The sequence below is a fragment of the Equus caballus genome, chromosome 13 (assembly GCF_041296265.1).
Source record: "Equus caballus isolate H_3958 breed thoroughbred chromosome 13, TB-T2T, whole genome shotgun sequence".
Lineage (NCBI taxonomy): Eukaryota > Metazoa > Chordata > Mammalia > Perissodactyla > Equidae > Equus > Equus caballus.
Genome location: NC_091696.1, coordinates 41826477 through 41844162, shown reverse-complemented (window position 1 = coordinate 41844162; position 17686 = coordinate 41826477). Strand labels below are relative to the sequence as shown.

Sequence of the window (17686 nt, the reverse complement as noted above, 5' to 3'; positions counted from 1 at the left end):
TTATATTTCTCTGTATTTTCCTTTTTTAAATTTCTTTTGAGGAAGATTAGCCCTGAGCTAACATCCACTGCCAATCTTCCTCTTTTTGCTGAGGCAGACGCCCTGAGCTAACATCCACTGCCAATCTTCCTCTTTTTGCTGAGGCAGACGCCCTGAGCTCACATCCCTGCCCATCTTCCTCTACTTTATATGTGGGATGCTGCCACAGCATGGCTTGCCGAGCAGTGCCATGTCCACACCTGGGATCTGAATCGGGGAACCCCAGGCCACTGAAGCGGAGCATGTGAACCTAACTGCTATGCCAGTGGGCCGGCCCCTCCTTTTTTTTTTTGGTAAGCAATGAGTATGTACTACTATTTTAATCAAGAAATAAATTTTAACTGTTAAAGGTGGAGTGGGATGGGGAAGAATACTCTTTCTTGAGCTAACAACTACTAGACTTGAACTTCACAAGAGTGGGCATCATGTGGCCGTCTTGTTTATTTCCTCAACCCAGAACCTAGAAAAGACCAGGCACATGGCAGGTGTTCATTCATATTTGACTACCCACCATCAAGAGCAGGTTAGAAGACAAGGCTTGCCCCTTTTCATAAAGGTTGAACCTCAAAAATGGTATCAAACCCAACACAATCATAAACACACTTTCAGTTTTATAATAGAGGCATGGGACTTTTGACCTTAATCAAACTGGAAACCAAACAGGCTCCAGCCCCAGGTTCCGGGACGGGAGAGAAAGCAAATACAAGGCTTGCAGCTTTAACACACTTGGCCTCAGTTCCCTCCTGCAAAGAACTGGATGCAGTTGTTGATAGTGAAAATGAGTTTTATTTCCTTGTGCAAAAGGACATTTGAAGTCAGTGTAGTTGGTCACACTTGGGTAAGTCTATGCCACATAAGAAATGGGGGTAGAAAAGGTACTTTAAGTTGTATGTAGTTGGGGCTAAACAGTAAGCGAACTCCTGGTCACACTTGCACATGAGTTCTTGGCATTTGTCCGCCGTTGGTTCTGGAAGAAATGGGGAAACTAAGGTTAGAGCAGAGACTTGAGGATAAACAAACACAAGGAAAGCCAGTAAAGCTAGAGGCAGGAAGGGTCATAAATTGCATTTGTGTGACACTTGACAGTTCACCACGTGATCTCCATCGTCATGGCAACTCCAGGAGGGAGGTGACGTTAGCCCCATTTGACAGAAAAGGAAACTGAAGTTTTCAGAGAAGTATTTTCAGCTGGAGGGTCGAAGTCCGTACAACTTTTGGCTCCCGTTCTGCATCAACACTGCTATTTCATTTGTTGGGATAAGCAGCGGGGGCCTGGTGCTGCCCAGGCCTTTCTTTGTAATGCCTGCTCTGCTACTTCCCATCCGTGTGATCGCGCCTAAACTCTCCGAGCCAAGTCTTCATTCAAAATGGGGGCCCTATCCACTGTGTTACTGGGATCACTCGGCAGCCTGGGTGGGAAAGCCTATGTGAGCTTGGCACGGGACGCGCGCTCAATCACTGTTGGCTCCGCCTGCATTTCTCTGCCTTCTTTCTCCAAGTCTCTTTCAGATGCTCCTTCAAGAAGAACAGCTTGTTTTAGGTAACAGTCATGTATTCCATCTCTCCCCTCCATCCTGGGCCTACCTTATACAGAGATGCAAAGCTTGCCCCCCCCAAGGTAAGTCTCCTTCTGTGTTGGGAATTCCACTACTAAAGATTCATTACTTTGGGTTGGAAAGAATTTCTGATCTTCAAGTCATATCTTATTAATCTAGAAGGTATAATGCCTTAAATAGCTATGGATAAGTCACCTAACCATGCCACCCACTGCCTTTTAGTGTGGGCTTTTAATTATTCACATAAATGAGGGGAAAAACTGACCCACTATTAAATCCTTCCAGATTCTTTCAGAGGCACAGTGAAGCACGAGCTCTGGAACTGGCCAGCGTGGCCATGGATGAGGGCCTGTCAGCCTTTAGACACATCACTTCACCCTTCCCAGGCTGCTTCCTCAGGGGCAATGTGGGGAAACTCATACTGCTTTTAAGGGCTGTTAGGAGAATGAGAAGAGACCAAGTCGTGAAATGCAGGGCTTACAGCAGGCACTCAGTCAGCCGAAGCGGACCTCCTTTAGCTGCCAGCTAATCTTTAAAGATCCCCTCTTAAAAGGCGCAAGTTCCCTGGCGATCCTAGCAAGGTGGAGCATGAGAGTCAGAAAAGCCATCAGCGTCTCTCCTGGAGTAACACCTAGAGAGCTTGGCAGCACCAGGAGGGGACAGAATGACAGGTGGGGATGTCGGGCAGGGGGCCTGGGACCCTCTGGCCATCATCCTAGGCCCTGTCGTGAGCCGAGTTGAGTCAAGGGGTTCTCTACATGGCTGCACACAGAGTTTCCTCTGTCAGGCCCATGGCAGCTTCAAGATTATTGCTTTAAATCCCCTCATTTTTAAATGCTAAGTCAACTACTAAATAAATAAATTATAATTTATGTTAAATTACATTGAATAAATTCTATCACTGCCATAAATGGGAAACCAAAATCTTAAATTTAAGAAATTGACTTCTTAAGTATAAGAAATTGACTTTAAAAAAAGAAACAAAGACAAATAACAAAAACCAGCGAAGATAAAGTTCTGATATCAAAGTCTAGTTAGATGCTGTTGCGTACCTGAAGGCTGTGAGCTCTCAAACTCGGGTGTCTTGGTTTTAAAAAAAAAGGGCGTTCAGAATAAGAGAGGTTTAACCATCACACAACTGACACTTCCTCCTTGCCTAAGTAGGAAAATTAACAGAGGACTGAAAGGGAAGATCTTTCTCACTTAAATTCACTTGTTAAGCTTCTCATACTCTAGGAGACTGCTGGGAGGGAGGGCAAAACACAAAGCAGACCCCTCCAGCTGCGAAAGCCTGTGTTTAAAGGCTCCACAGACTGCCTTGGTTGTAATTCATTACATGGACAAGAACAGGACGATGGAAGCTGGCGTTCACCAGGCAGCCAGGCGGAGCCAGGCACTGGGCGAAAGGCTCTGCGGTCCCCATGTCATCCAGTCATCCCAGGCCTGTGCCACTGGCACCCCCACCTTACAGGAGAGAAAGCCAGGAAGGGGCAAGGGGACCAGGGCTCCAACCCAGCTCTGCCTGACGCCAGGCCTCTGACCTGTCGGCAGGAAGGGAATGGGGTGTCACCTCGGGGGGTGTGCCCACCCTTACGATTCCTGTTTCTAACAGAGGATTGTCCAGTAGAGTTTTACTGACATGGGAAACAGCTTATACTTAGAAAAATAAAGGATACAAAACATACTGTTGTATTTTTTTAAAAATTAGGCACTCGGAAAAGACAGGAAAAACACCAGGTTAAGGAAGCAGTTGTGTGGGTAGTGTCTATGGGGTTCTATGTCCTCTGTTTTTACATTTTGTAATTGCAAACTTTTCTCCTTTGACCTATATGATGATTTCATCATGGAAATGCACTCTCAATTAACAAAATTTGAAGGGTAGCTATTTCAGGGTTTAACTTACAATATTTGTTTGATTTAAAATGTCGCCATCACTCAGTGGCAGTGCCGAAAGGAGGAGGCCTGTGGGGGCTTCAGGGGCCCTCCTCCTCCCTAATCTCTACCAGGTCTCCCTTGCCCCCTCCCAGCTTCTACAAACACGCACACTTTACAGTCTTAAAAAACGCTCTTGCCAGGTAAACGCCCCTTCAGGACAAGTCCTCCAGCGGCCGGCAGGCTGCCCCCAGGCCTTCCTACACACGGATTCTCGAGGCGCCTCAGATACACCGCTTGACCCAATGCTTCTAGGGCTCCATGCTGCAGAAACGCTCACGCAAGTGCACAGAGTTATCAACTGCCATGGTCTCTGACGCCATGGACAGCAGTTGATGGGGAAATGGTCAGAAGAAAGTACATCCACGCCACAGACCAGTTGTCCTCAACCGAAGGCAGCTGCGTCCCCAGGGGGCACTTGGCAATGTCTGGAGACATTTTTAGGTGTCATATGTGGGGCGTGGAAGGGGTGCTACTGGCGGCTGGTGGGTAGAGGCCAGGGATGCTGCTAAACGTTACGATGCATAGGACAGCCCCACCACAGAGAATTATTTGGTCCAAAACGTCAGTAGTGTCAGGATTGAGAAACTCCGCCATAGCTTATTAACTAGCTTTAAAAGAATCAGGTCGACCCATATGTTCCAAGATGTCCAAGATACAGTATTAAGCGAAAAAAATTTATATGTAGAGTGAACTAATTATTATTATTGTGGAGGAAGAGGTGCCAAACGTAACAGAAGCTAGTTCCTGCTGGTAGATGGAGCATAACTTTCTGCATTACAATATCTCTGTAGTGTTTGAATTTTTCACAACAAACACATATTAGGTTTGAATCAGAAAAAGCATGTGGGTGAACAGATGAATATATAGATAGACAGATAGATAAAAATAATGAGTAAAAATCAGTAACAGAACCGGCAAGCCCTTCTGCCTGTAAGCTTTGCACGGGCTGCTGCACAACAGAGACACATGCACCCTCAGAGCAGTGTGACCTGGTGTGGTAGGGACTCCCGAGGAAGGAGCCACTGACGCTCCAGGGTGGCAGTGTTCCCACAGAGCTGGCTGGAGGCTCTGACTGGGTGAGTGCCCCAGCCAGCCCCTCTCCCCTCCCCCATCCATCAGCAAGCCCTCCAGCTCCACCTTCCAGCCGAGTATGTCCGGAAGCCAGCCCCTTCCCCCACCTCCACTGCCACCTCCCGCCCAAGCCACCGCTCACCGGGACCACTGCAATAGCGTCATACCCAGCGCGTGGCTTCCACCCTTGCTCCCTCCAGAATATGTTCCATGCAGCAGCCAAATCAGTTCGGTTAAAATGCAAATCAGATCATGTCCCTCCTCTGCTCAAAATTCTCACGGGCACCCCATCTCCCTCAGAGGAAGGCCCCCAGTGCCCTACAGAATCTGGCCCCCATCACTCTGACATCGCCTACACTCTCACCCTAGGTGACTCTGCTCCAGCTTCACCATCCTTGTGCTCCTCAGACCACCCAGACGTTCATTCCTACCGTGGGGCCTTTGCACTGGCCGTTCCCACCACCTCTTCACATGGCTCCTTTCATTCCTGAGGTCTCCCTTCAATGGCATCTTATCAGTGGACCTTCTCGGACCCCTGAGCATTCTATACAAAAGAGTGTCCTTCAACCGGCCCTCTGCTTTTTTTTATTGAGGCAAAATTCCCATAACGAAATTTATGACATTACTCATTTTCAAGTGCATGAGTCAGTGGCATTTAGTACATTCACAGTGTTGTATGACCATCACCTCTATCTAGTTCCAAAATATTTCTGTCACCCCAAAAGACACCCATGTTGTATGACCATCATTTCTATCACCCCAAAAGAAACCCCATTCCCATGAAGAAGTCACCCCCCATTGCCCCTCTCCTGAGTCCGTGGCACCACCGATCTGCTTTCAGTCTCTATGGCTTTGCCTGTTCTGGACTTTTCACGTACATGGAATCCTACAATATGCGACCATTTGTGTCTGGCCTCTTTCACTGAGCCTCATGTTTTCAAGCTTCCTCCATGTTGTAGTGTGAATCAGTACTTCGCTGGCCTTGTCTTCCGACACGGTACTTAGAAAAGCACTCGGCACAGACGCTCCCGCCCGCTCTCCTCCTCCCAGACTACAGGGCCTTGATTCTTTGTCCTGCCCGAAACCTAGCAGGAAGTCTGGTGCTGAGTAGATCATCCATAATATTTCTTGGGAGAATACAGAAAAGCCAGACTCATTTCCAGTTCTCACACCAATCCAGCAGCGAAGGTTTATTCTTCCCATCTTACAGATGAGGAAAGTTCAACTCAGAGGGATTCAGCAACTTGTCCAAGGCCACAAAGCTGAGACGGGGCGGCCCAGGATTCCAGCCCAGGATCTCCTGACCCAAAGCCTGTGCCTCCCCTGGGCTCCCACGCTTCTCCCTGAGCGAGGAAGATTCTTTCAAAAGCAAGCCTTGGTTTCACTGCTCCATGGCCTCAGGAACCCAACAGCGTCATGGTATTCGAGAATGATTAAAACCGAAAAGGAAAAATAGCTCCCAAGGGTTAAGTTTAAAATAAAGGGCTGCCAGTAAATATTATTATAAGCTTAAAAATTTTTTAAATATATTTAAGTCGGGCCCATAAATGGAAAATGGGCCACACCTGTAATTAAGTAAACAACTATGTCCAGAATATCTCCAAACAGAATAAGAGGATATTTTTAGCCAAAAACGCATAATAGGTATTTTGGTTCTTCTTTTCGCTTGGTTCAGGGAGGGTAGTTCTGTAAACAGGCATGGACTCCACCAGCAGACACATCAATGAGTGTTTTACAAACATCACTTTCACGTGGTTAGAGACGAGTGCAACATGCAGGCTGAGAGAGGAGACAGATCTTTAACAGAGCTCCCCTTCAAGCCCATTTCGCCTCCTCTCTGCCACACTGGAAGGGGCAGAGAATGTGCCCAGGAGTGGGCGCAGAAGCACCAGCTTAGGCAAGTCTCTGCTTTCCCTGGGGTTCAGTTTCCCCAACTCTAAATGAGAGATTGGATGAGCTGATGTCTGGGGCGCTTTCAGTCCTAAAAATGGATTATCATGTCTCCATTTTAATTCAGCTTTGCTCTTCTGCCAACTCCTAATTCACACTGAGGAGATACGGCTGAGAACATGCTCCTAGTAACCCCCATGATGGCCTCCTTCCCTCCCGAGCAGCCCAGCTCTGCAGAAGCTGGGGTTGTCGTGGAGAGTCACGCCAGCTCCTCAGTTCTGTCTGGTGGAGGGAGCGGGGGTCAGAGAGGGGTTCAGGTCAGGATGAGGAACAGAGGAGAAGGGAGGGGAGAGAGTAACAACCCCTGTCTGAACTGTTTATCATGTTATAAACCCTTTTTCCATTTTTGAAATACCCATCGTCCAGGTAAGGAAACTGAGGGTCAGAGAGGTCACCCATCTAGGGCAAGTGATTTTCTTTTCTTTTTTGAGGAAGATTAGCCCTAAGCTAACATCTGCTGCCAATCCTCCTCTTTTTGCTGAAGAATACTGGCCCTGAGCTAACATCCATGCCCATCTTCCTCTACTTTATATGTGGGATGCCTGCCACAGCATGGCTTGCCAAGTGGTGCCATGTCTGCACCCGGGATCCAAACCGGCAAACCCCGGGCCGCCAAAGTGGAACGTGCGCATTTAACTGCTGCGTCACGGGGCCGGCCCCCCAAGTGATTTTCAACAAGGGTATCAAGACTATTTAATGAGGAAAGCAGAGTCCCTTCAACAAATTGTGCTGGAACAACTGGATATCCACATGCAAAAGAATGAAGTTGGACCCCTACCACATACATATACAAAAATTAACTCAAAGTAGATCAATGACCTAAATATAAGAGTTCAAAAAAACTATTAGAAGAAAATGGCGGTGAGTTTTTGTGACCTTAGATCTGGCAACAGAGTCTTAGGACACCAAAAACACGATCAACCAAAGACAAAACAGATGACTTGGACTTTATCAAAATTAAAACTTTGTGCATCAAAGACATTTCCAAGAAAATGAAAAGACAACCTACAGAACAGGAGAAAATATTTGCAAATCACATATCTGATAAGGGTCTAGTATTCAGACTATATAAAGAAATCTCACAACCCAAGAACAGAAAGACAAACCACCCAATTAAAGATGAGCAAAAGACTGTGCAAAAATAAATATACATTTCTCCAAAGAAGATATAAAAATGGCCAACAAGTACATGAAAAGACGTTCAGCATCATTAGACACGAGCGAAAGGCAAATCAAAGCCACAAGAGACACTAATCACCCCCACTAATCAAATCAAAAAAACCGCAAAAAAACAAGTGTTGACAAGGCTGTGGAGAAAAGGCTCCCTCATATGTTGCTGATGAGAATGTAAAATGGTGCAGCTTCTGAAGAAAAGTTTGGTGGCTCCTCAAAAAGTAAAATAGAATTAGCAGATGATCCAAGAATTCCACTCCCAGGTATAGACCCCAAAGAACTGAAAACGGGGAGTCAAACAGATTCCCGTTCACAAATGTCCACAGCAGCGCTATTCCCAGGAGTCTAAGGTGCACACCCCAGCGCCCACAGATGGACCGACGGACAACCAAGACGTGGTCTGCAGGCTCAGTGGAATTTATGCGGCCATAAGAGGGATGGAGTTCAGACACACGCCACAACGTGGAGGAACTCTGAAAACGCCACGCTCAGTGAAAGAAGCCAGCCGCAAAAGGTCACACACTGTATGATTCCGTTTGTACGAAATGTCCAGAATAGGCAAATCTGTAGAGATGGGAAGCGAATTGGTGGTTGCCAGGTACCGGGGGGAGGCGGCTGGGGGACTGACTGCTTCATGGGTATAAGCTTTTTTTAGGCGAGGGCTGATGAAAATGTTCGGGAACTCAGTAGAGGTGGTGGTTGAAAGACATTGTGAATGTATTAAATATCACTGAATTGTACACTTTAAAATGGTTAATTTTATGTTACGTTTATTCTTAATTAAAAGGAAAAAGGAAAAAAACAGGTTCTGGAACCAGGTGTCTGGGTCATTTCTAGCTCCTCAGTTACTTAGTCTCACTTCCCCAACCCCAGCCTTACCTTCGCTGTGCCTGTATGATTATTCACTTCCTAGTTTTAAATTAGATTCAGCTTTTTAATTCATCTGAAAGGGACCTATAAATGGAAAATACCATCCATCAGAAGGCAATTTTAAAAATAAACACCTGGGGCTGGCCTGGTGGTGCAGCAGTTAAGTTTGCATGTTCCGCTTTGGCGGCCTGGAGTTCGTCAGTTCGGATCCTGGGTGTGGACATGGCACCACTTGGCACGCCATGCTGTCGTAGGCGTCCCACATATAAAGTAGAGGAAGATGGGCACGGATGCTAGCTCAGGGCCAGTCTTCCTCAGCAAAAAGAGGAGGATTGGCAGCAGTTAGCTCACGGCTAATCTTCCTCAAAAAAAAAAAAAAAAAAGATTTAAAAAATAAAATAAAAAATAAATAAAACAAAGCAATAAGAAAAGGAGTTAGGTTTTCCCCCCCTGAGGAAGATTAGCCCTGAGCTAACTGCTGCCAATCTTCCTCTTTTTGCTGAGGAAGACTGGCCCTGAGCTAACATCCGTGCCCATCTTCCTCTACTTTATATGTGGGACGCCTACCACAGCATGGCGTGCCAAGCGGTGCCATGTCCGCACCCAGGATCCGAACCGGTGAACCCCAGGCCGCTAAAGCGGAACATGCGCACTTAACCACTGCACCACCGTGCCGGCCCCAAGTACTTTGTTTTAAAAACCAGTGAGGTTGCCCTGAGGAACATTAACATTTTTAACTGCAGTTTTATTTTTCTTTTAACTTCAGAAGTGGCTGGTCACGTAAAATGTACAGCGATGTTAGCGTGGATCATGTTACAATCATCCTCCTTAAATGCACATTGCTTGTGGTTAAGGATAAATAAATCGATAGGTACGTGGATAGATAGATAGATACAAAGAATGTTTCCAAAAGCCAGCATTAAATTTAGGAATAGAACGGCTCTTGGATAAGGCCGTAAGCCAGAAGCCTACTGTCTCATTAAAAAGGATCAGCCGAGGGTCTGGCCCGGTGGCACAGTGGTTAAGTGCACATGTTCTGCTTCAGTGGCCCAGGGTTTGCTGGTTCGGATCCCAGGTGCGGACATGGCACCACTCAGAAGGCCATGCTGTGGCAGGCGTCCCACATATAAAGTAGAGGAAGATGGGCACGGATGTTAGCTCAGGCCCAGTCTTCCTCAGCAAAAAGAGGAGGATTGGCAGCATATGTTAGCTCAGGGCTAATCTTCCTCAAAAAAAAAAAAAAGGATCAGCCATGTTCCAGGGACTTTAAAGCTAAAGTAGCCTTAAACTGAGACTTTCTCCTCCACAAAATTAGAAGGACCGAAAGAGAAATCAGTCTCTCCTTTTGGGGTTCAGGGTTAGTTCGCACTGTGTTCATGCACTCCCCCAAACCCTGTGCTCGGTGGAACAGCGCTGTGTCATCTCACCGGAGGTTCTGTGTCTGGTCATCTCTTCAACAGACATTTAATGACATCTACTATGCATGCAGCCCGTGTCAGTCACGGTCCTTTCATCCTCACAATAAGCAGGCTCGATTTCTGCCCCGAGTTTACTGGTGAGGAGGCTGAGGCTTGGAGAGATCGGGGCTTGCCCCACGTCACAGAATCTGAGTCACTGACCAAGCGACTGTTGACCACTGGACTGGGGGTTGCAAGCTCGGATGCCCACCGGGGCAGTGCCAATGAGTGGAGAAAAGGAGGCCCTTGTCAAACACGGGAGTACTCTTCATTTTGACAAATAAATGGGCCGACCACTCCCATTTTTTCTCAAAGCAGCCTTTTGGTCTACCCCCTGTTTTCCTAGGTTTGTTACGAATACTTCTTTTCCATAACAAAATCAGTGGCACAAGGGAGATGAAATATGGTCGTTGACACTTGGCCTCCATGTCAGACAATAGGGCACGGTGGGGACTGGGGCAGATGCCAGAGGTAGGCCCTGCCTATAATTGGCAGACCCTCTAAGTTCCAGCCAATGGTTGTTACTGAGTCTGATGCTGTTAGAGCCTCCAGTTTTTTAAAGGAAACCAGACATTCAGAAATTCAGATTTTTTTATATGACTTGATTTTGATTTTTCAAATGCTGGCTCAAACTGCTTTTCGAAACAATGTGCAGGTGAAACAAAATATCTGCAAGACAGTCATGGCCCAGGGGCCACCAACCTGCAATACTGTCATCCTTATTTTCAGAGAGGAGGGCACAGTGCTCCAGAAGGGGGAAGGGGTTTTCCTGGAGTCCCCAGTTAAGTGGCAGGATGTCTCTAGAACCCTGGTTCATTCCACCTGGCTCAGCCTTAGGGAAGAAGAGCCAGTGAAATGGACACTCAGGGTAGAGGCTTGGTCCAAGTTCCACATCACTCCATCCCCCAGGATGGGACCCAGCCTATGGCTTCTGGTCCTCCTAGCGCAGGACATCTGGAGCTGGAGCCTCAGAACTACGGTGTAGGAGGGACATCAAACCATGCCATGCCATCAAACCATCCTCCCCTCCTTGAGAGGACCACACGCTGGGGCTGGGGGTGAGGACGTGGAGGCACGGAGCCCTCTCACACGCCTCTTCCATTTTTCTTCTGTTTCTAACATTTTATTGTGGAAAATTTCAGAAAGAGAAGTTGAAAGATCTGGTCAGAGAACATCTGTATATCTACCATGCAGATTCTACCCTTAACGTCTCACTTACCCCACCCTCTGTCCATCCATCCATCCACCCATCCACCTTTTTATTTTATTTTGTTTTCATGCACATCAAAGTAACTTGCAGAGATAGTGCACTTCAGCCTTAAACACTACAGGATGTGGACTCCTTTGCTTTTTAACTTTCAATTCACAAGTAATTCATGAAGACATTCTCTTTGTAAAAAATGGAAGTAAAAAATGTAAAAAAACATTACAGAGAACATGAAATCGCCTTTACCACGACTCCCCTCACTGATCCTGTCCCTAGAGATGGCCACAGCCATCCTCAGTCTGGAGAGCATCTTTATATACCTTTTTCTGAGCTTTGCATAGATTTACATGTAACCACGGAAAGTAGTATGGTACTATTTTGCAAGTTTCTTTTTTTTCTTTTAACACAAGTTGTGCTTTCCTGGACCTGTCACTCTGTAGTCTCCTTTTTCACTCACCATCTTTCCATGTCGGCATATGGTTCTATCGTATCCTTTCTCCGGGCTGCAGAGTCTTCCACAGTGAGGACACATCCTGGGTTTACTTACCCAGGCCCTGTCTGATGAATATTTAGCTTGTTTATACCTGGTATCATTTCTATCTTTTTTGGGTTTTGTCCAGACAGCAAAGAAATAGGTTTTTTTATTTTTCTCAAGTGCTCAGGATCAAAGATCACTTATATTCCATAAATACAAAGGATGGTCTATGGAGCGTGGGAAACAGTGGTAAGTTATGACAGCCTGGATGCCCCAGCGACCCCCGGCGGGGGGAGGGGGGTGGTGGCGTGGGGGGTGCCGGAACTCACCACACACGACGGTCTGTTGGACACACTGCCAGGAGTAGCTCTCGGTCTTGGGGTAGCAGCCAGCCTTCTCAGCGCGGATGTAGCAGCAGTCATGTTTATAGCAGCACCTGTGGGTGGCCGCAGGCAGACCAGCAGTGAGGAGAGGCAGGGTGCTCTCCTGGCAACCTTATTATTATCATCAGGGTCCTAGTATAAGGCAGGCCCCGGGCTGGCCGCTGGTGACACTGTGGGGAACAGGACCCTCCCTCACAGAGCTCCGGTCAGTGAGGGGGACAGACGTTGATCAATCTTCTCCCTGGTGAGGGTCTCACTGTAAACTTGCCCTGGAGGGAAGGAAGCTGGCTCTATGAGAGGGTGTACAAGGAGATCGCCACGCCTGGAGAGGGAGGGGCCCGGATGGCATCCTGGGCACGAGCTGTTGCTTGGGCTGAGACCTAAGGGAGGAAGAGCGGACACGAAGTTGGCCCAGGCAGATGGCAGGACATGGGTCAAGTCAGGAGGCAGGCAGGGCTTGGCTCACTCCAGGAAAAGCGAGGAGACCGGTGTGGCTGGAGCTCAGAGACGCGGAAAGTGAGGCAGTCGGAGCCAGGTTCAGGTGTGGCCAGGGGATGGAGGCAGAGCGGGACATACTGGGGGCAGCAGAATTGTTTCCCAGGATGGGGATTCTCAGGGACAAGGCCTGGACCAGAAGATGCTGTCTCCCTGTGGGTCCTCACTCGCCCTCCATGTGGCCCCAGATAAGTTACTTAATCTTTCTGTGCCTCGGTTTCCTCGTCTCTGAAATGAAGTTGTTGTGAGGACTCAAAGGGGGTCTCATAACGGTTCTAGGTGCATCATAAGTCTGATCAACTTCACGTTATGTTTTTCAGCCAAAGTAATCATCCCATGGCCAGGCTGAGGGGCAGCTGGCACCAAGGTTTGGCCTTACTGGCCACATCACCCAGGAGGCCCTCTGCCTGCAAGGTAGTACCATGGGCTGGAAGCTTCCCAGTCCGAACCTCACCCTCAGTTTTGGGCACTTCCTCATAGGCCTTAACTATCCTGGACGCAGGGGGACCTTCTAGCCTGGGCCCAGGCGTGTGCTTACCTGTCAATGTCGTCCACGGGATAGCCATTGCCACCCAGGCCACAGTAGCAGCCGTAGTTCACATAGGCAATGGGGCTGCGGCTGCCAACACAACTCACGGTGCCTGCCAGTTCTAGGAGCCCACGCCGGTGAACGTGGGAGGCTGGGGGGAAACAAAGGTTAGAGGCTTCAGGTCAGGGCTGCCCTGGCCCTGGGGAAGGGCGCTAGCCTGAGAAGGGCCTGGATGACTGGGTTTGAATCCTGCTTTTCTTACTTCCTAGCTGTGTGACCTTGGACAACTTACTCAACCTCTCTGTGCTTTGGTTTCTTCATCTGTCAAACAGGGAGATAAGGGGACCTCACTTCATAGAATAAAATGAGATCGTGCATATAAAGCACCTGCACATAACAAGCTATAACTATTATTAACAATATCTTTAAGACAGCCATGAAAGAGAAAACACGTCACAGAGCCACAGCATCTGAAAGATCACACGCCTGGGCCTTTGCACAGGCTGGTCCCTCTCCCAGGAATGCCCTGATCCCAATCCCCTGCCCTTGTCAATTCCAGATTGCAAGTTGTGCATCAAATCTCTGTCCAGATGGCTGTGGTCGGCACTGGACATCAGAGATGAGCTAAACAGGGTCCCTGCCATCAAGGAGGGCCTCCCCGTTCCTGGGTCTCGCTCCCCCCCCCCCAATTCCCCTCCAGACTCTGGCTCAGGGCCCTTTGCATCTCCTCTTGTTTTCACTGACAGGCACAGCTTCCTCCCACACAGGGAGGCCCTGCGGCCCGAGCCAGCCATTTCTGCGGATCTCCGTGTGGCTCTGACACATAGCAGCAGGTAGTAGGTGGGACTGGAGCCCCTCATTTCACAGGTGGGGAAGAGGCCCGGGCAGAAAAGACGACCCCCACAGTCACACAGCCAACAAGACCCTGACCTGACTGGGGGCTCCGACCCAGGCTTCTGACTCCCAATCCAGTGCTCCTTTCTCTTCACCCAAAAGCAGCAGGGGAGGGACACCTGGCAGGGCGATGGAGCTGAGGGGCAGCAAGGGGGCCACTGCTCGGGGTGAGGGGGCCTCCAAACCACTGTGACCTGGGCATCAGAGAAGCCCAGAGCGACCCCTCCTTCCGGTGAGGGCAGTGGGGCCACTCTCTGGCGTTAGATCAGAAACAACAGTCAGAGCGGCAGGAGGAGACCCTCACTTGAGCCCGCCCTGCACCAGGCACCGCGCTCCCCGACTTACAGGCACCAGCCTTGTCTGTGGACAGCTGTTGTCCCATTGACAGGTGGGGACACTGAGGCTACGAGAGGTGCAAGGACCCTCCCCAGGTCGTAGGGCAGCAACCGCCCAGGCTGCCCGTTGCCTGGGGGCCCGCTCTCCACGGCTCCGGGGACTGAGGAGGCACAGGCAGCTTACGCACGGCGGGCCGTCATCCTGTTGCTTTTGTATCTTTTTGTCTAGAACAAGTGTCTTAATCACACTGACTTTTTTGAAGAGTCCAGGCCAACATTAAAACCAATTTTTCATTTTTCCCTAGTGGAAAAAAGTAGCATATGTGTGTGAGCAAACACAGAGGAGCTCAACAGTAACAAAACGTAAACATGAGTTTAACGCTTTGCCTTCCTCCGGATGACCAGCGCTCACCCTCACAGCGCCTGCCCCAGCGCTGCTCCCTGCTGCCCACTTCTCTGCCTGAAACCTCCGTGGCTCCCACTGCCCTCTGGATCAAGATCCCCGAGGCCCCGCAGGAGCCGGGCCCTCCCGCCTCTTCAGCGTCCCCTCTCCACCAGCCCCACAGACCCTGCTTATCATTTCCTGTTCCTCCAGTTAAACTTCCCATCACATATACCCTGTGCAGCAAATGCCCTCACCCCTCCTCACCCAGCTCGCCAGCCACCTCCTTCTAGAATCTGCCACGTTCCCAGGTGACCACAGGGCCCTTGTCACACTGTGCTATCTGCTCGCAGGAGTGACCCTCCAGCCTGTGGCTCTCGAAGGGGAGATCTCGCCTGTAGGCAGCTCCAGATCCCCTGGCGCGCAGTGGCCTTCCAGATAAGGTCCCTTGACCCCTGGATCCACCAGACCCCATGGAACACTCCCGGTCTAAGCATAGCTGACAGGGCCCCAGTCTTAACCCCACACCCCAAATCTGTCCCCGGAGGCCCCCCCACCCTGACCTAACCACACTCTGGCATCTCAGGGTCCCAGGCACAGCCCTCCAGAGAACCCAGGCACGGGGCGGACACCCAGCAATGGGTTTGGAACCAAGAAAAACACTCCCTCTGTGCCAGCTGAGGTGGGGCAGGTCATTCTCGGGTCTGTTTGCTCTGTCTGCCCATGGCAGCCTCTGCTGGAAGTGCCAAGGCTGTCCAGGCTTCCTGGGTGTGTGGAGGGTGTGTGTGTGTGTGTGTGTGTGTGTGTGTGTGTGTGTGCGTGCGCACTCCTCTCGGGGTATCTTGCCTGTGTCTGTGTGTGAGTCCTACACCCAAGTGCCCAGGCGAGGCTGGGGGTGTTCTGTGCCTGTGTCTCCACGCTTGTAGTGTCTGTATATTCCCTGTCAGTGTGTGTGTCTGTGCACACAGAAAGGGGTACTAGCCACAGGGACCTCTCCAAGGGTGACATCCAGGGGTGGGTGAGAAAGCAACATTATGATCTTCCCTGGCCCCAGGTAGGGCTGGGCCCCTTCTTCCCCAGCTCCTCCTAGCCTCTGGGGGACCCCTGGTAGTCCTACCTCAGCCCCAGGGACAGGTGGAGTGAAGGGGCAGTTCACAGGACCCCAGGCCAGGCGGATGGGGAGTGACTGGCAACTGGAAAGGGTTACAGCGAGTGGAGGGGGGTCTGGGGAGGACCCTGAGGCCCTGGGGTAGGACTAGGCTAGTTCTGGGTCCCTAGGAGGAGAGAATGAGTAGGGACTCCTGGGGGGGACCGGGGGACAGGGTTCTTGGAAAGCTGGGAAGGAATGCGTCAGTAGGCAGCGGAAAAGACGGCCGGGGGCTGCAGGGCTCCTGGGTCCCTGGGGAGGGCTGCTGAGCTGGAGTCCTCGCAGAGGGGTGGGGAGGCAGGGCTCCCGGGTTCCCAGGGAGGGCTGGAGGAGCCCGTGAACTCCTGGGTCCTCACTTACCCTCGCTGAGCCAGAGCACGCGTCCCAGCAGCAACAGCACCACCACCACCACCGGCAGCATTGTGAGGCGCAGAGGCAGCCGACCCACCAGACGGCAGCAGGTGTGGGACGCCCCGGCGGACCGCCGCGGTCGCCGAGCCCGGGCCGACCCCCTCCCGCGACGCCCCGCCCGACCCCGCCCCCGGCCTCACCCTCCCGCAGGGCCCGGGCGGAGCCGGGCAGGGGCGGGCACCTGCGGCGGCGCGGAGAGTCTCTCCCGGACCTCCGCATCTCGGCGTGGAAGGGGCGCGCGGGCCGCAGGGAGGATCTGGCCCCGGCGTGTCTCGGACTGGGGCTTGGGGAGCATCACGGAGGAAAGGCGTGTGGCACGGGTCGGGACGTGGAGTCAGTGCGCAACAAGGGTTCTCGGCTGATATTACTACCTGCAGCCACCTGGCAGCGCTCACCTGGGCGTCCAAAAGGAGCAGAAGCCTTGGGGGCGGGGGAGGGACTGAAGTGATATTAAACATTTTAAATATAGGTAACTTAGCACTGCTGCTGCCCCTCGAAATCAACTCTGCAATCCCACCACCACCGCCGTAATCGGGCACAGGCGGTCAAACATTGACGCACCGCAGGGCTGGAATGGTGGGGAGGCGAGTGAGGCCGCCCCTCACCCCAGCCACTTCCGCCTCAGGCTTCTCTGTTCAAGGGTGATAGGCCCCTCCCAGGGACTGTGTGTGAAGGGGAAGACGTACACAGTAGGTGCTCAGTATTTAAAAGAGATGACAATCATGGCACGCATCTGTTCCCCTTTGTCCCTGTTACGAGCCCTACCGAATTACTCATCAGTGGAACCCGAGATTCCTCCCACCTCCATCGCCAAGCTGTAGTAAAAGGATCGGCAACTAAGGGGATGTCCCGTCTCACTGGCTATAGTATGCTAAGGGCGCCAGGCACGTGGGTTTATCACAACCTCAGACCCCTTGGTGTCCCCTTTTCACAGGAAGAAACTGAGGATCAGAGAAGCTAAGAACCAAGAAGTAGGGGAGCCCAGATTCAAATTCACTTCTACGTGGTTCCAAACCTGGGTCTGCCTCCTTTGGTGGAAACCTGAGGCACGGACCATCCATCTGCCAGGCTCTGAGGTCACCGCCTCCCCACTGGAGTGAGCCCCTCAAGGCGAGGGCTGGGTCTCTCCTCTTGAACACCCAGCATGGGCCTGCCTGACACAGAACAGGTGTTCAATTAAGGTTTGCCCACATGGGGAGTATGGGTTTCATACTCTCCAAAGCATGGGGTAAAAAATATTTTCTTCCTTCTAAAGGTCTGCCATCGGTAATGCCGGATAAAACATCCCACATAAATCCAGGAGAAAGACTTTTGCTTTCAAGGAATTTCCCAATCAATATGCATAGAGGAAAACTCATTTAGAATGATACATCCTGT

The 17686-nt window shown here is 50.6% G+C and overlaps 1 protein-coding gene across 1 annotated transcript; it reads right to left on the bottom strand.

Annotated features, from left to right (window-relative positions):
• Window positions 1-811: 811 nt before the first annotated feature.
• Window positions 812-16409, bottom strand: PLA2G10 (phospholipase A2 group X). Its single transcript, XM_023616292.2, has 4 exons — window positions 16259-16409; window positions 13150-13291; window positions 12063-12169; window positions 812-1006 (listed from the first exon to the last, which is right to left on the bottom strand). The coding sequence occupies exons 1-4, from the start codon at window positions 16317-16319 to the stop codon at window positions 855-857; spliced, it is 462 nt and encodes a 153-aa protein (XP_023472060.1). The 5' UTR covers window positions 16320-16409; the 3' UTR covers window positions 812-854.
• Between the last annotated feature and the right edge of the window lie 1277 nt (window positions 16410-17686).